This window comes from Stegostoma tigrinum, chromosome 19, assembly GCF_030684315.1.
Source record: "Stegostoma tigrinum isolate sSteTig4 chromosome 19, sSteTig4.hap1, whole genome shotgun sequence".
Classification (NCBI taxonomy): Eukaryota; Metazoa; Chordata; class Chondrichthyes; order Orectolobiformes; family Stegostomatidae; genus Stegostoma; species Stegostoma tigrinum.
In genome coordinates, this window is record NC_081372.1 from 31,432,111 (window position 1) to 31,456,334 (window position 24,224).

Sequence of the window (24,224 nt, forward strand, 5' to 3'; positions counted from 1 at the left end):
ATAACCTGTACTTAATGGTAAATGAGATTAATAGAAAATTAATGACCCTCAAATGCTGAAAAGGTGCAGATGAAGAAGACTGCTTATTATTCAGGGAACAGTTTATCAAAATTAAAAAGTTAGTGTACAATTTCCAATGAGTAGTTAATATTCATTAACCACAAGTAGAATGAACAATGATGAATAAACAAATAAACATGAGCCAGAAATCTTCAATCTTAGGCAGTAAGTTTTACAATACATCTGGTTGCATCAATATTTTGTTTAACATAATACAATTTCATTGGACGGAGTATGGCTTTTCTAGAATTGAGAAAACAGATATTTAGCATAAACAGCGACTTGAAACAACTTGAATATGTAACCTGGTTATTAAACATTATCCTGTAAGCCAAAAATCTACCTTTAATAATAAAGCATTTAGATATTATCTTTACAAACAGTAATTTTAAGTAAATACTCTGCACCTGATTCTGTACAAAAATAATTAAATTTGCCTAAATACATTTTCAAGTTAAGATGAAGGTGCATAGTCTTCTGTTAAATTTTTGTTACATGTAGGATAACTAATTGCCCAGTGCTAGATCAGAACTGTTCAATAATTCAGAAATGGACTGAACAACTTCTAAGTAAAGCCATATGTAGATGTTGTATCTTCACAGTAATTAGTATTGAATGTTGGGTTTACATTGATTTATCTTATTTAAAGGTTTCCAAGCTTCAAATGCATTTTAATCTGTCATTCCTTACAGGAACAGCATGAGGATGTGAAAAGGCGGTGTGAAAATGCAGAACCAAGACATGGAGAGTTATGGTGTGAAGTATCAAAAGACATCAAGAACTGGCAAAGAAAGATCGGAGAGATTCTTATGCTTGTAGCCGCTCAAATAAAAAATACGTTTTGAAATTTTGTGTGAAGATATTGTATCTAAAGATTTGGCTTTTTTTCCCTTTTAGAATAGCTTAATGCTTTATTGGAGAAATCTGTGTCTCCTCTGTCTTCCTTTCCCTATGTATTTTATGCAACTCCTGAAATTTTCTGTTGGGAAACTACTTGTTATTGTGTACAATACTATTTTAAAATAAACTGAGTGTCATCATAGTTTAAAGCAGTGGATAATACATTTTTTAAAAACCAATGGTAGTTGTAGTGTAGTAGCTGTTTATTACTAGAGAATAGGAGGATAAAAATCTTAATAAATGGATCCCATGGATACAGGAAACCTGCATAAATGGCCAGAGAAAAATAACAGATGAGAAATTTTTGTTATTCGAGCAAGTTGTTTAAATTACCATGTTATATCTACAAGTACTTGTAAGTCTGTTCAGTCTGAGCACTTCTTAACTCAGTGCCATTTTCACTTTATTATGGGTACTGACTCAATTCTGCTATTCTAAATAAGAAATTGTTTTGAATTTACGGATAGCATTGTGTGTTCCTTTTATAACTCCCATTTCTATACTGTATGCAATTAACATTTCTAAACTCAGTTTTTGTTAGTGTGTGGTTGCAAAACCATCTGGAATGAAGACTGAATCAAGTGCCCACTAACAGTACAAAATGCTATTTCCATATGTAGGCACTGCACGCACATCTGCTCTAAAATTAGCAAATTGTAGTAACAATAATTTGAAAGTTACACAGCAATGTCACATGCCTACTGTTTTGCTGCGAAAACCACTATCGCTGGGAGTGGCAGCAAACTTTAAATGCCAGTTTCAGGATGAGTTGCTTTGTGCTCAAATGCATCCAGAGTTGTTTTTAGAGTGAATGTTGAATTCTAAGTGGGTACTGGAAGGATCAACAGTTTCTGGGTACCTTCCACAGTCCAAAGATGTACAGACTAGTTGAGTTGTCCATGCTAAGTATTCCAAGGATGTTGTAGACTTGGGTTAGCTATGGTTAATGTAGTGTTATGGGGATAAAGTAGGAGGGCTGAATCTAGGTGGGATACTCTGACCATTGATGTGGACCCAGTGGGCTGAATGGCACACCTCTGCACTGTAAGAAGTCCATGATTCTATAATGGAAGTGAAGGAAGCAACAGCTTTAATTGTAGGCAAGGCACGCCCATCTGAAAAGCATTTGGGCTAAATAAATACATCCATTATTTCCTCTGAAGATCAATCACCAGAAAGAAAAGTCAAACCTGGAGTATGGAAGTCAAGCAGCAAATGAGTGTACTTTCTGCTATCATTTCCTATAAACATATTGGCCCAGATTTGCTACAATGGCGAATCATGCTGTCTGCACCAGTATATATTTTCCTACATACTTTTATACAAAGAGAATTTGCTGGAAATTTGGATGACAGTAGAAGAGCCTTTGTTTACTTACTGAGAATTAAGAAAGAAACAGTGAAGGCTGAGAAGCTGAATGAGTTAGTGAAGTAAGCACCAGAAAGTGCATGATTGGATTAAGATAAAGAAAAAGCCAAAGGGGCTGTAATAATGTTTATTTTAAAAATTACTAGTAATGATTTACTACTTATAGGAATACAGTACAATAATTTAAATTATCTTTTGGGTACCACCATTTTGGGAACACAAATTTACATGTTCGTCATGGGTGTAATTTAAAATTTGTTAATTTAGCAGAATCTTCTGGGCTATTAGTGGAAATGGGTCAATACTTGGGAACTTATTATTTAGTATTGGAGACACTTACGTTGAACATGATCTGCAATAGAACTATCACTTCATAAATCCACATGTGGGGAAATTGTAGGAATGCTGCAGCAATTATTGCTTCAGGCAATTACAGTAGGCTTTCAGGAGCAAAGAAATAAAGATCAAACAACAAACCCTTGAGAAATAAAAACATCATGCTAAGTCAAGCAGCATCTGGAAAGAAACAGTAGACATTGGACCGTTAATTAGAATTGGAAGAGAAGAAAAATGATAACTGCTGAAAGGGAATGTCTGACAGACAGGACCAGTTAAGTGACAACATCCTATGGTAATTGGACAGGAAACAAAAGACAAGTGTAGAAATGAAAATGGAACAGCTTTATCCTTAAGAAAACTCAGGAGCATTCTGTTTCCTAATGTGAACAAGGATCAATGTTAACAACTGGTACTCAAACTGCAGAGCAGCTGTGTCTATCAGCCAACACCTTTGTGCTTAAAGCAATAACACCACTATGGCTCTTTCTATCCCCACTCTTCACAACTAAGTAGAGCAACAAACTACTCAGGTCTTACTTTGAGTTGCCCAGCTATAGTGGAGTCCCATGTATACCGGATTGGTGATTGATACTTATTTGTAACCTTGAGTCAGAAACTTGGAAATTAACAATTCATGTTTCTGGGTTGCAGGATAATACGTAGAGATGAGTTTCAACTTAAAGGGAATATGCCCTGATGCAAGCTATAGCCATAATTACAGTTGTGAAATGTAGAACTGTATTCTAATGAAATTGTTACCTTAATTAGATAAGCGTAAGGTGAGTGACTTTTTGTCAGTTATAGTGTTGCTTTGTTGGGTTACAAAGATAGTGTAGTAGAAAGTCAATATTGACACTTGATTATTTCAATTGCATATGCTCTGTTTAGGATAGCGCTGAGGCTAAGTACGAAATTAATAATGAAGTGTTTGAGAGTTCAAGTCTGACATTAGCAGGTGTACAATATTTCTCGGGCAGTACCAGAAAAAAAATCATGAAAGCTATTATTTGTTGTGTTAAAAATTCTTAAATAGTTTACTATACTTAAGGTAGGTCAACCTGTCACTTTGTCATGACTAGTCTACGTGTGCCAAATACTGCGGTATATGTTAGACTCAAGTCTATAAGAAGGTGTAGAGCTGGATCAGCACAGCAGGCCAAGCAAACGTCATAGGAGCAGGAAAGCTGTTCAGGCCTAGACCCTTCTTCAGATCATTTGGAAAGCTCTGAAATTAATTTACCCTGTTGTAATTGTGATATAGAGTGTGATTCATATATATTTTAGACTTTCCCTGGTGGTCTAGTGATTAGGATTCATTGCTGTCACCACCACAGTCCAGGTTTGTTTCCCAATCAGAGAATGAGAATTACGACAGCATGGTGGCTCACCGGTTAGCACTACTGCTTCACAGAGTCAGGGACCTGGTTTTGATTTCACCCTCCGGCAACTTTCTCCCTGTGTCTGCATGGGTTTCCTTCAGGTGCTTCAGTTTCTTCCTACAGTCCAAAGATTGGCTATGTTAAGTTGCCTCAGGCTAGATGGGATTATAGGGTGGGGTGGGGGAACTGAGAGGGATGTTTTGAGGGTCAGTAGTGGCTCAAAATGGTCAAATGGCCTGCTTCCACGATGTAGGGATTCAATGATAAGATTGTATAATAATGTTTTAAATTTTGAATTAATGACATGGATTTTTCTGTATCTATAAATTGGATTATTACCTAGTAAATATTTCCTTAGCTGTGGTAATTATTTTTATTGATAGACAAGTAACTTAAAAAAAGTGGCTTTTTTTGTGTACCTTAGGAGAGTTTCCAACTGAAAAAGCTAAGTATGCATGCATCATGGGTTCTGGACCTTTAAGCTTAGAGTAATAACTAGAGCTAGTTTCAGATTGGGACAGTTCTACATGAGTCCTTAGATGAAGACATAAAGAAGACGTCTGTGGGAGGGAGAAGACAGTGAAGATTGACTTTAAAGTAAGAGTTGTGTAATAGTTCCAGACCAGAAGTGTTTGAATAAGACCCCGAAGAGGTTATTTGAGGCCAAGAACAATTAAATTCAGGCATATGAAAGCTACCGGAAAAAAAAGCTATAAAATTTTCCGACTGGGATTTAAAGTTACAGTTATGTTAAACCCATTGAAGTATTAGTAGAAAGGACTTCTTCTCTTGTGCCAGTTTTGTACAAGGATATTTTTGGGATCTGTAAAGAAGTGCTTTGAGCATTAATGGAATTCTATTTTACTTTGTTTTTCAAAACGTCTAATAAACTTGTGTATTAATAGTTTGGGTTTATCCTATTCTATTTCATTTCTTGCATGAGATGAACAGCTGTTTTGTTGTTAAAACCAAATGGCAACATTGTGTGCTTTTCTCTCATTGAGAGAACACCTTGTTAAAACCACTACAAAACAATGATCTTTTGAGCCACATTTTCAGACTGCAACCTCACTTGCCCAGGCAGAATATCAGCTGGGATCAGAATACAACTCCTAAACAACAATATTGACAATATGCTGCAATGAAACCTAACTATTTGCATTATGGCTCCTGGACAAATCATCACTTTTTCAGAGCCCTTAAAAAATTAACTTAGCTATGCACACTACATGTACAGAATACTGTTAGTAGTTAATATGAATAATAATGGAATATGGCTATTACACTGCAGAAAACATTTCCAGTGGGTTTCCAGTCTACCATTAATTTGTACAATCACCTCAGCTTGAGATTGGAACATTCTTGCCACAGGGGAGACAGCTGTAGTCAGCAAGTGATTCCAGAAACTCTGCAGAATCAGTATTCAGCATCTCTGAGTAAGTGAACCAGCTCTTTAGTGGCATTTAAATGCACAGCACTTGCATTAAGTGATGTTTCAGCTGAGCTCATGGCATACATTAGAGAGCAAGTCAGTACAGGAGGAGTATCATGGATGTATCTTAGCTATCATAAGCGAGTAGGAATTGTGTTTCATTATTGTCTGTTAGTTTGTGAAATAACAGTCTTTGTACAACCCTCCCCAGCTCCTGTAGTCCTGGAATTAAAATGTCTGCTTTTCCTGAGCAGTCTGCAGTCCTTTCAAGGTCCAGAAAGCCATTTCTTCCCTCAGTTCTTAAGTATACTTACAACACCTCAATTGCAGTGCACGTTATTGCCATAATAATTCTGTAGGATTGGTGATGTAACATCAAACGTTGTGACATCAAAAGTGTTCCCAATTGAAACAAAGTAATAGCTTGACTTAACAGCAAACAAATGTAAAATCTCCACAAGATTACAGCCAAGTATTCATTCTGAAATTTGCCATCCTATCTGAGTGACATCGTCATTCTGTTCAGCACTGTTATTTATGTAAGCTGCTCCAACTGATTGGTACAACAGGTGACAAACCTTTGTCATTTTTCTATGCAAAACAATAATGTTGTTATGCTATTGTTTTTCCACTCTTGATGCAAACCTACAGTTTGAGCATATTCCAAACACATGATGACCACCAGCTAGAAGGTAAGGGTAGTTAGTATAACACAGCGACACCACCCTTAAGTTCTTCACCATACAATTTGCCGTCCTGACTTGGAAGTGTATTGCTCATGCTTCAGTGTCAATTTCACAGTCAAAATCCTGGAACTCCCTCACAAACAACAATGATGTATCGGTGGCTAACAAACAGTTGCAGTTCAAAAACGCAGCTCATTACCACCTTCACAGGCAATTAGTACCCGTAATAATTGCTGGTCTGGCTAGCAGTCACGTATCCCATGAATTGATAAATACATAAATTGGAGAGCAAACTTGTAATATTTGCTCTTAATTATTGCAATTTTAAATTGTTCTACATTTTTGTTTTTACCCAACAATTGAAGAGAAGTTTGATAGTAAACTTGGAAGATTTTGCCTTTGTTAACTATGGCTTTCATCTTCTTGCATGGCATGAATATTCTTTCCAGTCTCCTTTCAGAAATCATTGAACAAGATAGCACAGAAAAAGAGTGTTAGCTTGTAGCTAACCAAATACTCTCACCCCACTGCTCCATTTCCAAAGTCCTACTTACAAAGTCTCAAGTATTTTGTTATCCAATCCCCTCTTGAGCTTTAATATTGAATCTGCTTCCCCACCCTTTCAGACAGTGCATTTTTGATCACAAGAACTTGCATGAAAACATGCATCATCTAGTTCTTTCAGAAATCATACCACAGCAATGTTCTCTGGTTATGGGTTCCTGTGCTACTACAAACAGTTTCTCCCTTTCTATTCTGTAAAAAAAATCATGATCAGGAACAACTGTATAAAATTGCCATTAAACCATCTCTGATTCAAGGTAATCAATTACCCCAGCTGAAGATTCTCTGTGTATCTGTAGTTTTTGATCCTTGGTATAATACTAGTAAATCTATTCTGCATCTATCATTCTTGATGCACCTTAAATTAGCCTACCTCATTTTATAATATTTGTAACTTTCATTCCCAGTCCTGTCTGCACTTGGTTTCAACATTTTCACAATAAATGTTGATGTCCAACTCTCTGCTACATTAGGACACTATAGCAGCTATTGATCTTCTTGTAGGGTTATAAATCCCTAATCTGTTTACCTGTAACCCATCCATCCATCTGTCACACAACTGGTCGGTCCCAAAATCCCAGGAATCTGAAACATTCCCTCCTGAACTTTGTTGCCACCCCTCGCCTTTAAACCATCTTGTTCTAATTCTTTTCACACATAGCACTGAGACTGATACAGAAACAGCTTCTTTTCAAGGTTCTGCTTTTTTTCTGTAGAATGGAATGAAGGAACAATTTGTTATCCCTGAATTTCAATCAAATAGTTTTTTTCCTTGATCCTTCGATTATGCCATCTTTCTCCTGTGGTAAAGTAATTTGTTTGATCAATACTACCAATCCACCACTTAATTTTACTCATCCCCCACTTTTGCTGAGTATCTGGTTGCCAGGAATAGTAAGTTTCCAATTTTTACCTTCTCTGAATCAAGTCTCAGTTATTACCGATATAGCTATAATGAAAAATGAGCTTTAAATAGTAGGATCTCTCTTTGCGTGCAGGTATTTCTAAGTGTCACAATCCCATACAGTTGTATCAGGTTTTCAAACGGCTTCAAATTAATTTCAAAACTATAAGCCATTGGGTGATTTGCACTCATTACTGGGAAAAAGTATTCATGTTCATTTTAGTTTGTCATTATATAAATTACTCCTGTGGTTTTAATCCATCTATAAAATAATTCAAACCTAATTCATATACCACATTTCTCAAACATCACATCTTTATTTGGATGCCTAACTATTAGTCATTTTTGCAAGTTTCATTGAGCCTTGTTATTTTCAACGTTTAGAATTTTTAAAGTCATTAGTTTGTGTTGCTTAGTTAATAGATGAAATATTAAGCCTAACAGCGTACGCAGTGTTTAATGTACTAGTGACTAAAAGCTTTGCAGTGCAGATAAACTATTCCTAGTGCTTGCCAAGGAATTGTTGAAGAATTTGATAGCAAGTTTTTTTTTGTTTGACGAAAGTGAAAGTCTGGCAACTGGTCACGGAAGTTTGTTGAAGTTAATTAAGCTTGAGCTGAATGAAATCGAGGGTAAGCAGAGAATTCTGTCTCTCTGGTCATGGCATTTAATGCGTAACAGCAATCAAGGCTGGTTCAATATGAAGTTAACTAAAGAGGATTAATCAATGTATAAATGACCTGCATAAATGCATGCTTGTTTGGGGAAAAAATGGACAAGGAGGTGTGGAAATTAAACTTCTGCATCAGAGAAGCTTGACAATGACCAGTAATTACTTCTTGACCATCGATTTACAATATTGTGGATTATTCAGTATACCATGCTAAATGGTAAGCAAAGATATTTGACTTTCTGCCTAATTCTACTTTTAGAAATTGAGTTCCTTCTTTGGAAAGATGTAATTTGCTTGTATAGATATTCTTGACTGAACATTGGATCTGTAGAGCTACTTTATGTCTCCACCTAATGCCATTACAATTTTAGGTGCACATTTTCACTAGAATTAATGTAAATCGCATTAGTTTTGGGAAAAAAAGAGAGATCTCTCCAGTTAAAAAACTTAATTAGGAAGGCATGTTGCCAAAATCTACTAGCACAGCAACGTAAAATTAAAGGCAGATGTATTGACTTCTGATTGTGAGCTACATCCTTAGTTTATTCAAGATTTTGTTTTATCTGACCTTTCATGTTGTCTTCAAAGAACATGGGTGGAAATCTCCCCTTCAAAAGGGGAGCACTTACATCCTAACATCTCTAAAGATACAATTGTTCTTTGGGGTCCAGATATACTGCTCACTTTGTACTGCTGCAAATCGGCATCTAAAATTTCCTGGTCTCTATGTACACTAATGGATATCATTTATATATCCTTAAGTGCATATGTGCAGAACTTTAGCCTGTCGGTCAGAATTTGATATGGAGCCAGACAATATAAAGATGTTGAAACACAGTTGTTTTGACAATCTTAGAGCAATTGCTGAACAAATTCAGTTCCGACTAGGGATTCCAACAATGTGTATGTATATATGCAGTCAGCCTACAATATACATGTGAAAGTGCATGTTGCCACAGCAACTTGGACTCTGAATAATCTGCAATACGCCACAGCACATGCATATCTGCATCTGCAATGCCATATTCCCTTTCTACCATATTGACTTCACCAGCAAGCATGTTGCTCGTCACAGTTTTCCAAATATAACTTGAAAATATTAACTTGATGCACAATACTAATTTTATTTACCAGTCTAAAACTATATGGAAAGCTTTTGTAATTATTTCAGCAATAATTAGAGACTTTGCACTGATGACACCTCATAGGTTTACATGTGATTCAGTTCTTAATTTTAAGGGCAAATCATGAAAAAAATTATGTGATCAACTACTGCCAAGTTCTAGAATTAAAAATTGCAGATCGTTCCAGTCATCCAAATATAATATCTAACACAATTTGCTGAACTAAAAATCATGCCATAGCTTGAAAATTGGCCATAATCTTAGCAAATAAACATTTGAGAAAGTTACAGAAAAATTATGTGGAAGTAGGAATTACCTTGTGATGTGAATCATAGAATTAGCCTGTTCAAATGAAATCCTTTGGCCCATTTACTCTGTACCCCAAAAGCTATGCTAAATCTATACTAGTGCCACTTTCCAGTTTAAGCCATTGCTTCAAGTGTGTATCCAAGTATTTTTTAAAACTTTGTGAGGTCACCTGCCTCAATTATCCACCCAGGTAATGCATTCCAGGTCCCTACCACCATCGGGGTGGAAAAAGCATTTCCTCAAATTCCATCTAAAGCTCCTGCCTTCCACCATAAAAGTGTGTAACCCTGTTACTAACCCTTCAACTAAGGGGAACTGCGGCTTTCCATTCATCTTGTCCATGCTCATCATAATCTCACTGTTATTAGCTCCTCACTCAACCTTCTCTGTTCCAGAGAAAACAAACTGAGCTTGTCCAGCCTGCTAATGCATTGCTAATGCACTCCATCCCAAACAACATGCTGGTGAATTTCCTCTGCACCGCTTCCAGCGCAATCACATCAATTCTATATAGTAGCCAGAAGTGCACACAGTACTCTAGCTGTGGCCTGACCAAAAGTTCAATGCAGCTCCAATGTAACCTCACTACTCTTATAATCTATGCCTCGATTGATAAAGACAAGTGTCCTCTATGTCTTCTTAACTATCCTAATAACAGATCCTGCCACCGTCAGTGATTCATGGACAAGCACTCCATTGATGGTTTTCCATTTTATGGGCGGTGTGGTGGCTCTATGGTTAGCACTGCTGCCTCACAGCATCAGGGACCCAAATTCAAACCACCCTCAGGCAACTGTCTGTGTGAAGTTTGCATGTTTTCTCTGTGTCTGCATGGGTTTCCTCCAGGTGCTCCAGTTTCCTCCCACGGTCCAGAAAGATGTTCAGTTTAGGTGGATTGGCCATGCTAAACTGCCTGTAGCACCCATGGGTGTGTAAATTAGGTGGATTAGAAATGGGAAAGGGTAGGGAGATGGGTCTGAGTTGGATGCTCTTTGGAGGGGTGGACTTGTTGGGCCGAATGGCCTGTTTCCACACTGTAGGGATTCTACGATCCAGGAAGCTCAGTAAAGCAGATGGTGTCCTACCATTCAATGTGTACTCACTTGCCTATTTACATTCTCCCAAAGTGCATCATCTCATACTGATCAGTTTCATCTACCACTAAACTGCCCATCTGACAAATCCATCTACACAGCACACTCCTTTAACCTTCTTTCTCATTGCCAACCATCTGGCTAATCTTTGTGTCAGAATTAAGACTTAATTAAAATGTATAAGAACCTGTTTGGGATATATGAGACAATAGTAAGATGTGGAGAATATGCTTGGATTTGTGAAATGTATCAATTAACTGTACCGTAGCCTCAGCTTTTCATAACACATTACTATTTCACCCAAGTCAGTAATGATGCATAAAATCTATAAAATAATTTATGTTAGGAAGCCCAGTACATTGTATAGATAGAAGCAGCAAGGTACAAAAAGGCATACACAGAATATGTGTACAGGGCAAATAGTTAACAAAATTATGTTCACACAGGGCATTCAATTTAATGTCCAAGGGGGACTAGACAAACAGTTTCTAATCATGACAGAATAGGAGCTGTGGAGGAGTGAAAGGATCTGGGTGCACATGTATAAAAATTATTTTTAAAAATGCATAGGTGCAAAAAAACCCCAAAAATCATGAAATGGTGGCCTTTATTTCAAAGGGAATGGAATACAAAGCTGGGAGAATAGGGAATCTTTAAGTGTGTCTCAACTGGAATACAGTATTTAGTTTTGGACATATCGGCTTCAGACAGTGTAGATTCACCAAAATTCTACTAGGGCTAATCAGGTTAAATTATGAAGATAGGCTGCATAAATCTGATCTGTATTTCTTTGAATCTGAAATGCTGATTTAATAGAAGTGATTAGAATGATAAAATGGATTAAAAGGTAGACAAGGGTAAATCATTTCCATTGCTGGGAGCTCCAGATCAGGGGGAGTACATTTTTAATTTAGAACGCTTTTTCCACAGAAAGGGTAGCAAAAATCTGGAACATTGTCCCAAAAGACTTTCGAAGCTGGGTTAAGTAAAATTTCAACACCGACATTGAAAGATTTTTGTTGGGTAAGTGTATCAAAGGATATGCATCAATGGTGAGTAAATGTAGTTGAGGGATAAAACGGTCATGACCAGCTGAATGACAGATTAGGCTTAAAAGGTTGAGTGGTCTTCTATCTTATGTGCTAAATCAAATATGTTGTTTGTGTTAATTGTTTCATGCTGTGTCTTTTTGAGTTGTCTGCATTTATGTTGTGCCCTGGCTGCTGTTTAAAAGTATGTCCTGCATGAGACAAAAAAATACAACTTGTTTTGATAGAAAAATTCTGGCAGCTATATAAACATAATCCATGTTGTTTTTGTAAATACAGTCCAATAACTGAGCCCTGTACGTGGAAATTGGGTTTATCTAAATAACTTATTTCTTTATCTTGACATAAAGAAACCACAAAATTAGAGCAACAAAACAACTCAACAAAATAGTTCACTGGAACAGTTAACTTGGTTGTGAAAAAATATATAGCCTTGATTCAAATGTACTCTGTTGCAATAAGTTCAAAGCAAATTCAATCCACTGCACAGATGTCGTTCACTCTGCACAATTAACAAGAGGCGCAGCCGTTGTCAAATATGTTCGTGAACTTAGATAAATTACTTAATTTCACAAAGCTTCAGAATAATGAGTTTTATACAGCTTATTTTAATAAAGAATAGTCAAACATGATTACCATTGTTCAATTATTTGTCATTACTATGATCAAAGATGAACTATTATAACTTATGTTGTGAGCGTATTAATTCCTATTAGTTCTTAATACGGGCCTAACTTTGGCACTTGTATGCGTTTGCAGTATTTGTATTAAATACTTCCTGGTTGTTCTGCAGCTTTAGAAACAAGTTTTACATGTTTCTATCTTTTGAAAATCTCACCAGCATCATGGCTTAGCCTGTACCCAAGCAGCTTAATTTTAACATTGACTGGTGACATCATAGCATGGCATGGCTGCTTACATCTGGCTTCTTCAGAAAAAGACCTGAAAAAAAATTGTGCCGACCCGTAACAGATATGATAACCAAAATATTGATATAATTGAGGTTAACATTTCGATGATGAATCTCTTAAAATCCCATGGACAATCTGTTCAACAGCAGTGGGAAAGATTAATTTTTCATTCTTCAGATCAATGTCTGAATAACAGAATGTGGTACTGTCTGCTTTATGAACTCGTTTCATTAAAAACGTTTAAGTATGACCCTGGATCATTTCTTAACTGTTTCCATTTTACACATTCATGTTGATGGAAAATTCCTAGCAACGTATTGCATTATTTTCCAATTTTTCACAAAATGGAAGCTGCGCAACTTTAATCTTTCTGTACTTAAAACTTCAGGAATAAGAGCACTACAGAGATGTACATCCCTTTTAAGCCTATTGTTACTATAAAACTTGCTGGCGGCTACACATGCGTTGAACTCACTCCAGCTCACTGAATTTGTGACTACATTCTTGTCCGTTACCTTGCATGTGTAGACTTGAATGTTTATGCATCATGAAATTCTCAACAAATGTGATGTATCAATTGCCCCTAGCTCAGGAAGCTAGGGTGGTAGTTTATTGTTCAGAGCACAGTTCTGAGAGATTCTTGCCAAGTTTTTTTATTTGCTCACGGGACATGGACATAATTGGGTTGGTCTGCATTTATTCCCTAATCCCAATGTCCTGGAGATGGTGATTGTAAACTGCCATTTTAAACAGCTTCAGTCCAGATGGTGTAGGGACATGTTGTTAATAAAGAAATTCCACAATTTTGACTCAATGGCAGAGAACAGTAGAAGGCATGTGATATGGAACGGAACTTACAGGTCATGGAACTTCTGTGCCATTCTGCCCTTGTTCTTTTAAGTGATAGAGATCATGGGTTTGGAAGCTGTTGTCTGAGGAATACTAGTAAATTGCCTCAGTGCATTTATAAATGATATACAATAACAGCAGTGTGTATCAGTGGTGAATGAGAGTGAATGATGAAGACAGTGAACGGAGTGACACAATCAAGTGGCTTGTTTTGTTCTGGATGGTAGAGTTACTTGAACATTATTGGAACTGCATTCATTAGACAAGTGGAAGATATTCCACTGTAATCCTGATCTATGCCTTGTAGATGGTGGACAGACTTTGGGAACTGAACACTGCACCGTACCTAGCTTCTAATACGCTTACTTAACTGCAGTATTGATATGGCTGATCCAGTTCAGTATCAATGTTAACACCAGGATGTTGATAACGGGGAAATCCACTACAGTATTGCCTTTGAATGTCAAGAGGAAATAGTTTGTTTACCTCTTGTTATTAGCCTTGTGTAGAGTGAATACCAGAATTAAGCCACAGTGGCAGGCCCAAATAGTTATGGGTGCCGATAACACTTTTGCAATGGTCCGCAAAGTGTACCAAACCAGCAAGATCTATCATGAATGCAGCTTCTCTTATCTGTAGAGAAATTGTTTGCTGTTTTCTCACATATGCAAAGCCTATAGCCCATAAGGACATTATGCACACATTAGCAAAAAATCAAACTTCACATTCAGGGCCTGGTTTGGCATTGGAATAAGGTGCCCACGAAGTGCTTCAACACCACAATTCTGTCAGACAGAAAGTCATCCACACGTGCACAAACATATCAATGAAGGATACAATTAAAAAACTGAAATGCAACCTTTAAAAGAAGACCAAATCTATCAGATTGTCAACATCACTCACCACATCAACAGTGTAAGATGAGCAGAAGTTTTTATAACCACCAAAATCACAAGTTCACAACAGGCAGGTCAACATACCCTGAAAATCAAAACTAATACAGGAGCTATTAACAACATATTAGATTAGATCACCTACAGTGTGGAAACAGGCCCTTTGGCCTAACAAGTCCACACAGCCCCTTGAAGCATCCCACCCAGACCCATCCCCCTATAACTCACACACCCCTGAACACTATGGGCAACCTAGCATGGCCAATCCACATAGCCTGCACATCTTTGGACTGTGGGAGGAAACTGGAGCACCCGGAGGAAACCCACACAGACATGGGGAGAATGTGCAAACTCCACACAGACAGCTGCCCGAGGCTGGAATCGAACCTGGGTCCCTGGCGCTGTGAGGCTGCAGTGCTAACCACTGAGCCACCGTGCCGCCCGTGCTATTACTGCTGTGCATCCTAAAAGACACATAACCTATCAAATCCATAGTACCATTTACAAAAGACCACCTCACAGTGCACAACAGATCATCAATTCTGAGCAGTGATATAATCACACTAAGTTCCAATATGTAAATAATTACAAATGATACACAGTGCTATTATCGTGTATCAGTGGTGAATGGGAGTGAATGATGAAGGTGATGAATGGATTGGCAATCAATGCAGCAAGCTTTGATCTGGATGGTATCAAGTTATTTGAGCAACATTGGAACTGCACTCATTAGACAAGTGGACGGTATTCCATTGCACTCTTGGCCTATGTCTTGAAGATGGTGGACTGACTCTGGGGACTGAGGAAGTGAGTTACTAACTGCACAATACTTAGCTTCTGACATGCTCTTGTAACCACAATATTAATATTGCTGTTCCAGTTCAGTCTCTTGTCAACGTTTACCCTAGGACGTTGTTCGTGAAGAAATCAGCTATAATGAAACTTTTGAATGCCAAGCGGAAATAGCTAATCTTTTGTTAGACATAATCATTATCAAATAATTGTAAGGCTCATTGTAAGGTGTGTTGAATTCCTGAAATCTTCCACCTGGTAGATACCAATGAGCGACCAGCATCAGGGCTACAATTATGTACAGATGTCAACATTGCAACCTTTCAGTGGATCCAAACCACATTCACTGTGGTGAGAATAAAAGAACTACAGGACTTCCCTCTTCAAAGTAGATCAAAATGAAACAGATATATACCAACAGTGAGCAGGTAGAGAACTACCTCATCTATTTATGGAAAATAGAGTACTTGTGCATGGGAAATAGAGCTGAAAGCTGAATTCCTGTCACCAAAACCAGGATATCCGCAATGGTTTCTAAGATGTGCAGTCAGTCAAGTTGTATTAATTTATACTGACCATGGTGTTGCATTGCTAAGGAACAGAAATCAGCTCAGACCTATGTATGGCATGGCAATCAGGCATACATAATGTAAGGAAGAAAACTGCAACAATGATTGTGCAATGATGCTGAGTGGCAGCAACTCGTAGCAAGACAGCAAAGTTGTCAATAGTGACCAACTGAGAATAACATGTATCTGGGTATACAGTCACCAGATCAGGATGAATCGTCAAGCCTTCCAAACATCAGATCAAAGTTTGAATTATGAATCTTGTTAACTCTAAGCTGTGTGACCCTCGGAAAGTCTGCGCACACTGATCGGCATGCCAACGTTGTTCCCAGCATTAATCTCAGGTTTCGATAGTCGCTGCTGTGCACAGACCTTGGAGATATGCACAGAGGAAAAAGTTAGAGCGAACGTAAAACATGATCATGGCAGATGATCAGAGTATCTCAGCATGAGAGTCATTGATAACGTAACTGGCGATGTTTGAGCCTAGACCACTACCCAGGGAACACCAGAACTGATGCCCTGGGACTGAAATAATCAACCTCCAATATTTTCCTTTGTAGTAGGTATTTCAAAATAGTGCAACACTAACAGGTCCAACAAATAGCTGAGCTGTGATGACTAAGTAGGATTAAATGTAACAATCTGCTCAGCTGTTCAGATGCCATCAGAGGGAACCTTGGCACTCAAATATCAGAGCAATGATTAATTAATTGTCAATCAAATGCATCCTATTGTACTAACAATACTTATAGGACAATCAAAACCATAAAAAAATGTAATAATTTAACATGCAGCAAATCCTCTCGGGTGGTAATTATAGTGATACATGGCTGTTCATCAAGTCCTACTGCTTTCATGTAGCCACTAGCAGAATAGGGAAGTTGTCTTATGGATGAGTGTTTAACTCAAAAGATGTCTTCTTCCTTGTGTCTTCTTCCTTATCTAAGTTGCACTTTGAGAAAGCTAAGGACATATGGATTGTGTTAAATAAATTACAAGTAGTTTGCTGAATTTTCAGGATTCTATGACTTATTTAATTTCTTTAGGTTTTTAAGCACCACATTTTACACTGTAACTGCACTTTAAGAAAACACCATGTTTGTTAAAATATGTGAAAATTTGTTATCTACGGTGTTACTGGACAAATGCTTTGAACATACATGCAATACTCCCTTGTATGTTATTTAAGGGAGCCATTAGATTAATGCTCTTTGTTAAAATAATGAAATGTGAAATGTCATTTGAGCCTTATAATCTGACTAATGTCACTGGCATTTATTTTTACTTTGGTCTAGTTTTCTTTCTTTGGGAACAGGTATTTTGACTTTTATCACAAGAACAAAATAAGGTTCTGCACTCTTAAGTCGAATTAAGATAGGACACCTTGACCCAGAAGTGAAGCAGATACATGAAGTGAATAGACTTCAATTCTTGAAGAGTATTTTGAAGAAGACTCTCTAGGCTGATCCCTGAGATGCCTATGAGCAGGTTGGGCCTTTACTCATCAGAGTTTAGATGAATGAATGTGAAATATACAAGGTTCTGAAAGGCTTGAAAAGGTAGTTGCTAAGAAGATGTTTTCTATGAATGGACACTCTAGAGATAGTGGCAGAGTTTTTAAAAAAGTAGTCTCCCATTAAAGATAGAAATGAGGAGCAATTTCTTCTCACAAGAGGGTTGTAAATATTTGGAATTCTCTTCTTCAGGGACCAATGGAGACGGATCATTGAATATATTGAAAGTTGTGCTGGACAGGTTTTTGATCCCTGGCAGTCAAGGGTTTTTGAGGTTGGAAGGAGGGTGCAGAGAGATATGGAGGAATTGGAAATCAGGCCAGTGTGCAGCGAAGTGAACTAATGACTATAATCAGACAAGTTTGGATCTTGTCGAATGGTAGAGCAGGCTCGACAGACTGATTGGCTTTCTGTTGCTCCAATGATCTGATGATTAAAATACCAAGAAGATCCTTTAAAAAGAAAAATCATTTATAGCCGGCTTACTGTTTCCAACTCTCATCTTACTCATTGCAAAGACAATATTCAAAGATGAATTTAAAAGGTGGTTAATCTACTTTAATTTGTATTATTCTGTCTATATGTTGGCAACAAAGTAAAACAAATCAAGCACAACTTCTCCACGAACAAGTAAGCTGTTCCAGATTGAAATTATATAAATATTTGATAAAAAAAAGTATGTAAAAGTTTACTGGAAAACAGCAGTGACATGGAAGTGGGATAAATAACTCCAGTTGAAAATTTAGTTCATTTTAGGTTTCACATGCTAAATGGCATGCTCATATACTGTCATGTGTGTATGTGCATTCTTAATGATTATGTGCAGTCTTGAAAAAGCATTGCCTGGTGAAAGACTGACAGTTTCTTGTGTTACTTTTCTCTAGTTTGTCCCAGACTTGCGACCAGTGTTTTTCTGCTGCTGATGCTGATATCTTCAGTCACTTGCAAGTGCAAAGGGAAGAAGTGCAAGATTGGTGCCATCCTAGAGAATTATAAAGCAGTCATGTTTGATGAATTAAGAAGCTTAGTATGTTCATGAAATTTTTTGAATTTTATGATCATTATGAAATACTAAATTAAATAACCAGATTTACACTATCTCCATCATTTTTTCAGAAAAATATCACAGGGATTTCTGAAAACAATGAAATGCTGAAACACCCAAAAATGTTTAGTTGTCGATCTAATAAGGTATAATGTAATATTTATTTTCTACTACATTCAATGATCAATTTCAAGCATTGTTGTAAATAATGCAATATAAGAGAATAGTTTATTTTTAATTAAACATAGATATAATTTGTATTAGGATATTTAATCAATGTATGTTTCAAATTCTCAATGCATCTACTTGAATTTCTATGGTACTGCTCTTATAAAACAATTTCTCAGATTGAAAATTTTGGTTGAAGAGTTAGGATTTCAGAGCATTGTTGAAGGCAGAGAGACAGCTAGTAAGACAAAATAATTCAGCAGAACATTCCTAAGGCAATAACTTGGGCTAGTCAATAATAAGTGGTATTCTGCAGACCTTACAGGTGAACAGGATCTCTCAAAAAAGAGAGACTGGATCTGAATTTAAGGACATGATTTTAAATCATTTGTGGGAGTTGCAAAGGTGGCAGTAAAGGTGATGTGAGACAGAGATTGAATCACACAATACAGATTAGTTGACATCTGTGAAAGATGAAATAGGGGAATTGGGCGTCAAAGCAATTTTGAAGTTAGTTATTAAATAAAATGCAAAATTGAGAGTTTTGGGTGCAAAAGTGGTGGAGAAGTAGGGTGTAACCAAAAAAAGTCAGAGGTATAACAGCATTAAAAAAATAGGTGCAGAAGCAAGCTATTTGGTCCTTCAGGCTTGTCCTGCTTTTCAACAGCTGATCCACACCCAGCATCAACTCCTCTTCCATGCCAAAACATCATTGACCTCATCTCCTTGATATTTCAAAAACTGACCTACCTCAGCTTTAAATGCTTAATTATTTAGCCTCTACAATTCTTTGGGATGGAGAATTCCAGACATTCAATACACACACAGAGAAGAAATATATTTGCATATTAGTTTTACCTGAGCGCCCCCTTCTTCAGCAACTTTGTCTCCTGGATCAAGATTCCCACGAGAGGAAACGTTTTCTCAACATCTACCGTGTCAAGCATAATTTTCTGGGCACCTGGGTTTGAACCTCACCATGGCAGATGTAGAACGTCAATTCAATAAAATCCTGGAATTGAGAGTCTAATGATGACAATGAAGCCAATGTTGATTGTTAGGGAAAAAAAATCCCATTTGGTTCATTTTAGGGAGGAAAAACTAGCATCCTCACTTGGCCAATGTGTGACTCCAGACACACAGCAATGTGGTTGACTCTCATCTGCCTTCTGGACAATTAGGGAGGGGCAATAAATCCCAGTCAGTGACACTTTGATCCTGTAAATGAGTAAAGCCCCCTCACAATCTTGGATATTTCAATAAGATCACTGCTCAATTTTCTAATTTCTAATGAATAAAGGCCTAATCTGATTAGCTCTTCTCGATAAGTAAACCCCTTTATCCCAGGAATCAGCTAATGGATCTTTTTTGAACCAGCCCTAATGCCAGTACATACTTTCTTAAATTCAGAGACCAAAACTATGCACAGTATTCCAGGTGCAGTCTCATCAACACCCTTTACAGTTGTCACAAGACTTTCCTTTTTACCCCTATAAATAGATGCCAAAATTTCATTTGCTTCCTTTATTACTTGCTACAACAGATGCTAATCTTTCGTGTTTTATACACAAGAACACCCCGATCCCTCAGCACCACACTTTATGCTGTCATTTTTCATTGAAAAAAAGTCTAGCTTTTGATTCTTCCTACCAAAAAGTGCATGACTTTATATTTTCCTAGATTAAATTCCATCCATTATGTTTTGTCCACTCATTTGACCTATATATCCACTTGCAGATTCTTTATGTCTTTGTCACAATGCTGCCTCCCACCTATTTTTGTATTGTCAGTAAATGTAGCTACTTTATACTGTGTTGCCTCTATGTTATTAACACAGATAGTCAATAATTGAGGTCCCAAGACTTATCCCTATGGCACTCCACTGATTGTATTTTTCTAAACTGCAAAACAATTAATGCTGTCTCATGGTCATGAGTGTTAACCAATCCTCAATCCATGACCTCCAATACTGTGAGATCCAGTCTTGTGCTATAACCTTGGTAACTTATTGAATTTTTTTTTGAAATTTTAAATAGTCTACATTTTCCAGTTCCCCTTTATCAACTCTGCTGATTATGTATATCAAAGAGCGCTTTCAAATTCGTCAAAATTGACTTCCCTTTCATAAGACCGTGTTGACCCTGTTTGATTTTTTAATATCCTGCTACTACGTCCTCACAAGTAGACTGTTAGCATTTTCCCTCTGAAAATTTTAGGCTATTTGGCCTATAGTTTCCTGCTTTACATCTCCCTCCCTTCTTGAACAGTGGAATCAGATTAGCAATTTTTCAATCTTCATTCACCCCCGCTACTATTAGTAATTGCCAATGTGTCCTCCACAATTCCACACTCACTCTAGCAACACTTTCTTTTTATATTCCCATAGAAGCTCTCACTATCTACTTTTATAATTCTTGTCAGTTTAATCTCGCAACATATCCTACGCCCAACCATCTTCAGCTATTTTATCAATGACCACCCGACCAACATTAAGTAAGAAGTGGAAATATCTGCCAATGATCACACAATGTCAACAATTTGGAACTCCTCAGATACTGAAACAATCCATGTTCAAATGCAACAAGGCAACATCTAGGCTTGGACGGAAAAATGTGTCGAATAATATTTGCACCACACAAATGCCAAGCAATGACTATCTCCAACAAAAAAGAATTTCACCATTGTTGCTTTGTATTCAATGCTACCACAGTCACGGTATTCACATGATCAACAACCCTGGGGGTTACTATTTACCAAAAACTGAACTGAACTAGTCATGTAAATACAGATGATGGAAATCCTGTGGCAAGTAACTCACAGCCTGATTTCTCAACGTCTGTCCTCCACCTAAAAAGAACAAGTTAGGATGGAATACTCCCTGCTTGCCTAAATGAGTGCAGTTCCAGCAACTTTTAAGAAGCTTGACACCATCCAGGACAAAGCAGCCTTCCCAACTGGCATCACATCCACAAACATCCACTTACTCCGCTTAGTACACACTGCTGCAACTGCAAAAAATCACCAAGGTTCCTTATGCAGCACCTTCCAAACCCACAACCACCACCATTTAGAAGGACAAAAGCAGTAGACAGATGGAAACATTGCCGTTTGCAAGATCCCATCCAAGCCATTCACCATCCTGACTTGGGAATGTTTGGCCACTGGGTCAAATCCTGGGTTTGCGGCATTGTGGGTCTAATGATAGCACATGGGCTTGCAGCAGTTCTAGAAGGCAGCTCACCACCACCTTCCCAAGGGCAAACGGGGATGGACAATAATCGCTGGCCCAGCCATGAAAGAATGAATAAATAAAACTGTTCCTTCCTCATTGGCTTTTACGCCATCCACTGTTGAGTCTTAAAAAAATTCCAATCCCCTGGCCTACCAGTAGTTTTCACCTCTTTGTACACTTTCATTCTTTTTAGGTAATCTCCTAGGCCACTTTTGTTAAGTGAACTCATCGAGTGCTTCTTTTTGATGAGAATAAATTTTTGCTGAGTTTTATGAAAAATTTGCTTTAACGTCTACCATTACTCAGCTGCTGGCCTTCACCTTAATCTATTTCCCTGCCTTATGTCAGAAAACCTCTGCCTCATACCACTATAATTGCCCTTATTTAGGTTGCGGACAATAGTTTGAGATCTAGGTTACTCTCCTTCAAACTGAATTTGAAATTCTACCATGTTGTGTTTACTATCCTCTAGATAATCCTTAACTTTTGTTCTGTTCAATCATGGGATGAGGGCGTCACTGGCTAGGCCAGCACTTATTGTCCATCCCTAATTGGTCAGAGGACAGTTAAAAGTCAATTACATTTCTGTGGGTCTCGATGCAGATGTAGGCCAGGCTGGGTAAGATTGGTGGTTTACTTCCTTAAAGGGCATTGACGAACCATAGTCTTTCCAAAATCATTTGACTCTTAATTCCAAACTTCTAGTGAATTCAAATTCCATCTGCCATAGTGTCACACCCATGTCCCCAGAATGTTACCTGGGTCTCTGGGTTAACAGCCCAGCAATAATACAACTAGGCTATTACCTTCCCCTTTGAGGTCTCTTATAAACCCTACCTTATTACATATGACTAGATCCAAAGTAGCCTGTTCCTGGATTAACACCTAAATGAAGTGTTGACGCTTCCAGATACTGGAAATCTGAAATAATTACAGAAACTGCTGGAGAAACTCAGCAGGTCCAACAGCATCTGAAAAGTAGAATCAATGTTTCAAGTCCAGTGGCCCCTCTTCAGATCTGATAGTAGCTATGAATAGATGATATATATGCTGAAAACAGAGGCTGGTAAGAATGAAAGAAGTAAGAGGATAGGTGGAGATAGATCACAGAGAGAGAGAGATAATGACAGTTAGGGAGATATAGGAATGGACGATAGTATTCCTGACAGGAAGAAAAGGTGACAGTGGGAACCATAAGTGGGTGAAAATGGGTTGGCTATGCTGAAAGCAGTCCATATCATGATGGGGCTGGTGATGCGATGGTATGTAAAAGACATAGAGGAAGATGTTCAGGTTCTAAAACTATTGAACTCGATATTGAGTCCTGACGGCTGCAGAATCCCCAGCAGAAAATGAAATGCTGTTCTTCCAAGTTGTGCTGAGCCTCACTTCAGTACTGCAGCAGGCCCAAGATAGATAATAAAGTGTGGAGCTGGATGAACACAGCAGGCCAAGCAGCATCTTAGGAACACAAAAGCAAATGTTTCGGGCCTAGACCCTTTCTGATGAAGGGTCTAGGCCCGAAACATCAGCTTTTGTGCTCCTAAGATGCTGCTCGTCCTGCGTGTTCATCCAGCTCCACGCTTTGTTATCTCGGATTCTCCAGCACTGCAGTTCCCATTATCTCTGGCCCAGGATAGATCTTGGGCAGGAAACACGGTGCTATGTCAAAATAGTAGGCAATTGGAAAAATCAGGAAATATCCCAGCCTGCATTTTGTCTCTTCAATATAGAAGACACCACATTGTGAGTAGCAAACAAAATAGACAACTTTGAGTGAAGTCCAGATAAATTGCTGCTTCACTTAGAAGGTGTGTCTGGGGCCTTGGATGGTGAGGACGGAGGAAGTAATTGGTCAGGCGTTACACCTTCTGCAATTGCATAGGAAGATTGCGTTAGGGGGTGTGGGGAGGTGTTGGAATGGAGGAGGAGTGAGACAGGGTGTCCAAGAGGGAATGGTCTTTCACTCCACAGATGTTACCAAACCTGCTGAGTTTCTCCAGCAATTTCTGTTCCTGGCTAGGTAATACAATGTACTGCTCTAAGGAACAATCTGTGCAAACTATACAAGTTCCTCTTTCGTGTCACGCTTGTCCATTTGCTTTATCCAAGCAATATGTAGATTAAAATCACCCTTGTTAATTGTAGTGCCTGTCATAAGCACCTCTATTATTTCCTAATTTATACTTCATCCTACAGTAAGGCAACTCAATTTATCGCATTTGTATAATTAATGCACTGGTACCTTCCTTCATTAATAAAGCTACTCCACTTTCTTTTCCTTTTTGCCTTCTTTTCTGCAGGTCAAATATCCTTGAATATTGAGTTCCCAGTCTTGGTCACCCTGCTTCTAATGTCCCCATAATA

The 24,224-nt window shown here is 37.9% G+C and overlaps 1 protein-coding gene across 1 annotated transcript in view; it reads left to right on the forward strand.

The window, feature by feature from the left end:
• The window catches only part of prpf6 (PRP6 pre-mRNA processing factor 6 homolog (S. cerevisiae)), a 69,995-nt gene extending 65,105 nt beyond the window's left edge, over positions 1-4,890 (forward strand). The window contains exon 21 of the mRNA XM_048549918.2: positions 753-4,890. Coding sequence (XP_048405875.1) covers positions 753-905 — 153 coding nt within the window. The 3' untranslated portion in view covers positions 906-4,890. The remainder of the gene's footprint in view (positions 1-752) is intronic.
• Positions 4,891-24,224: the final 19,334 nt, after the last annotated feature.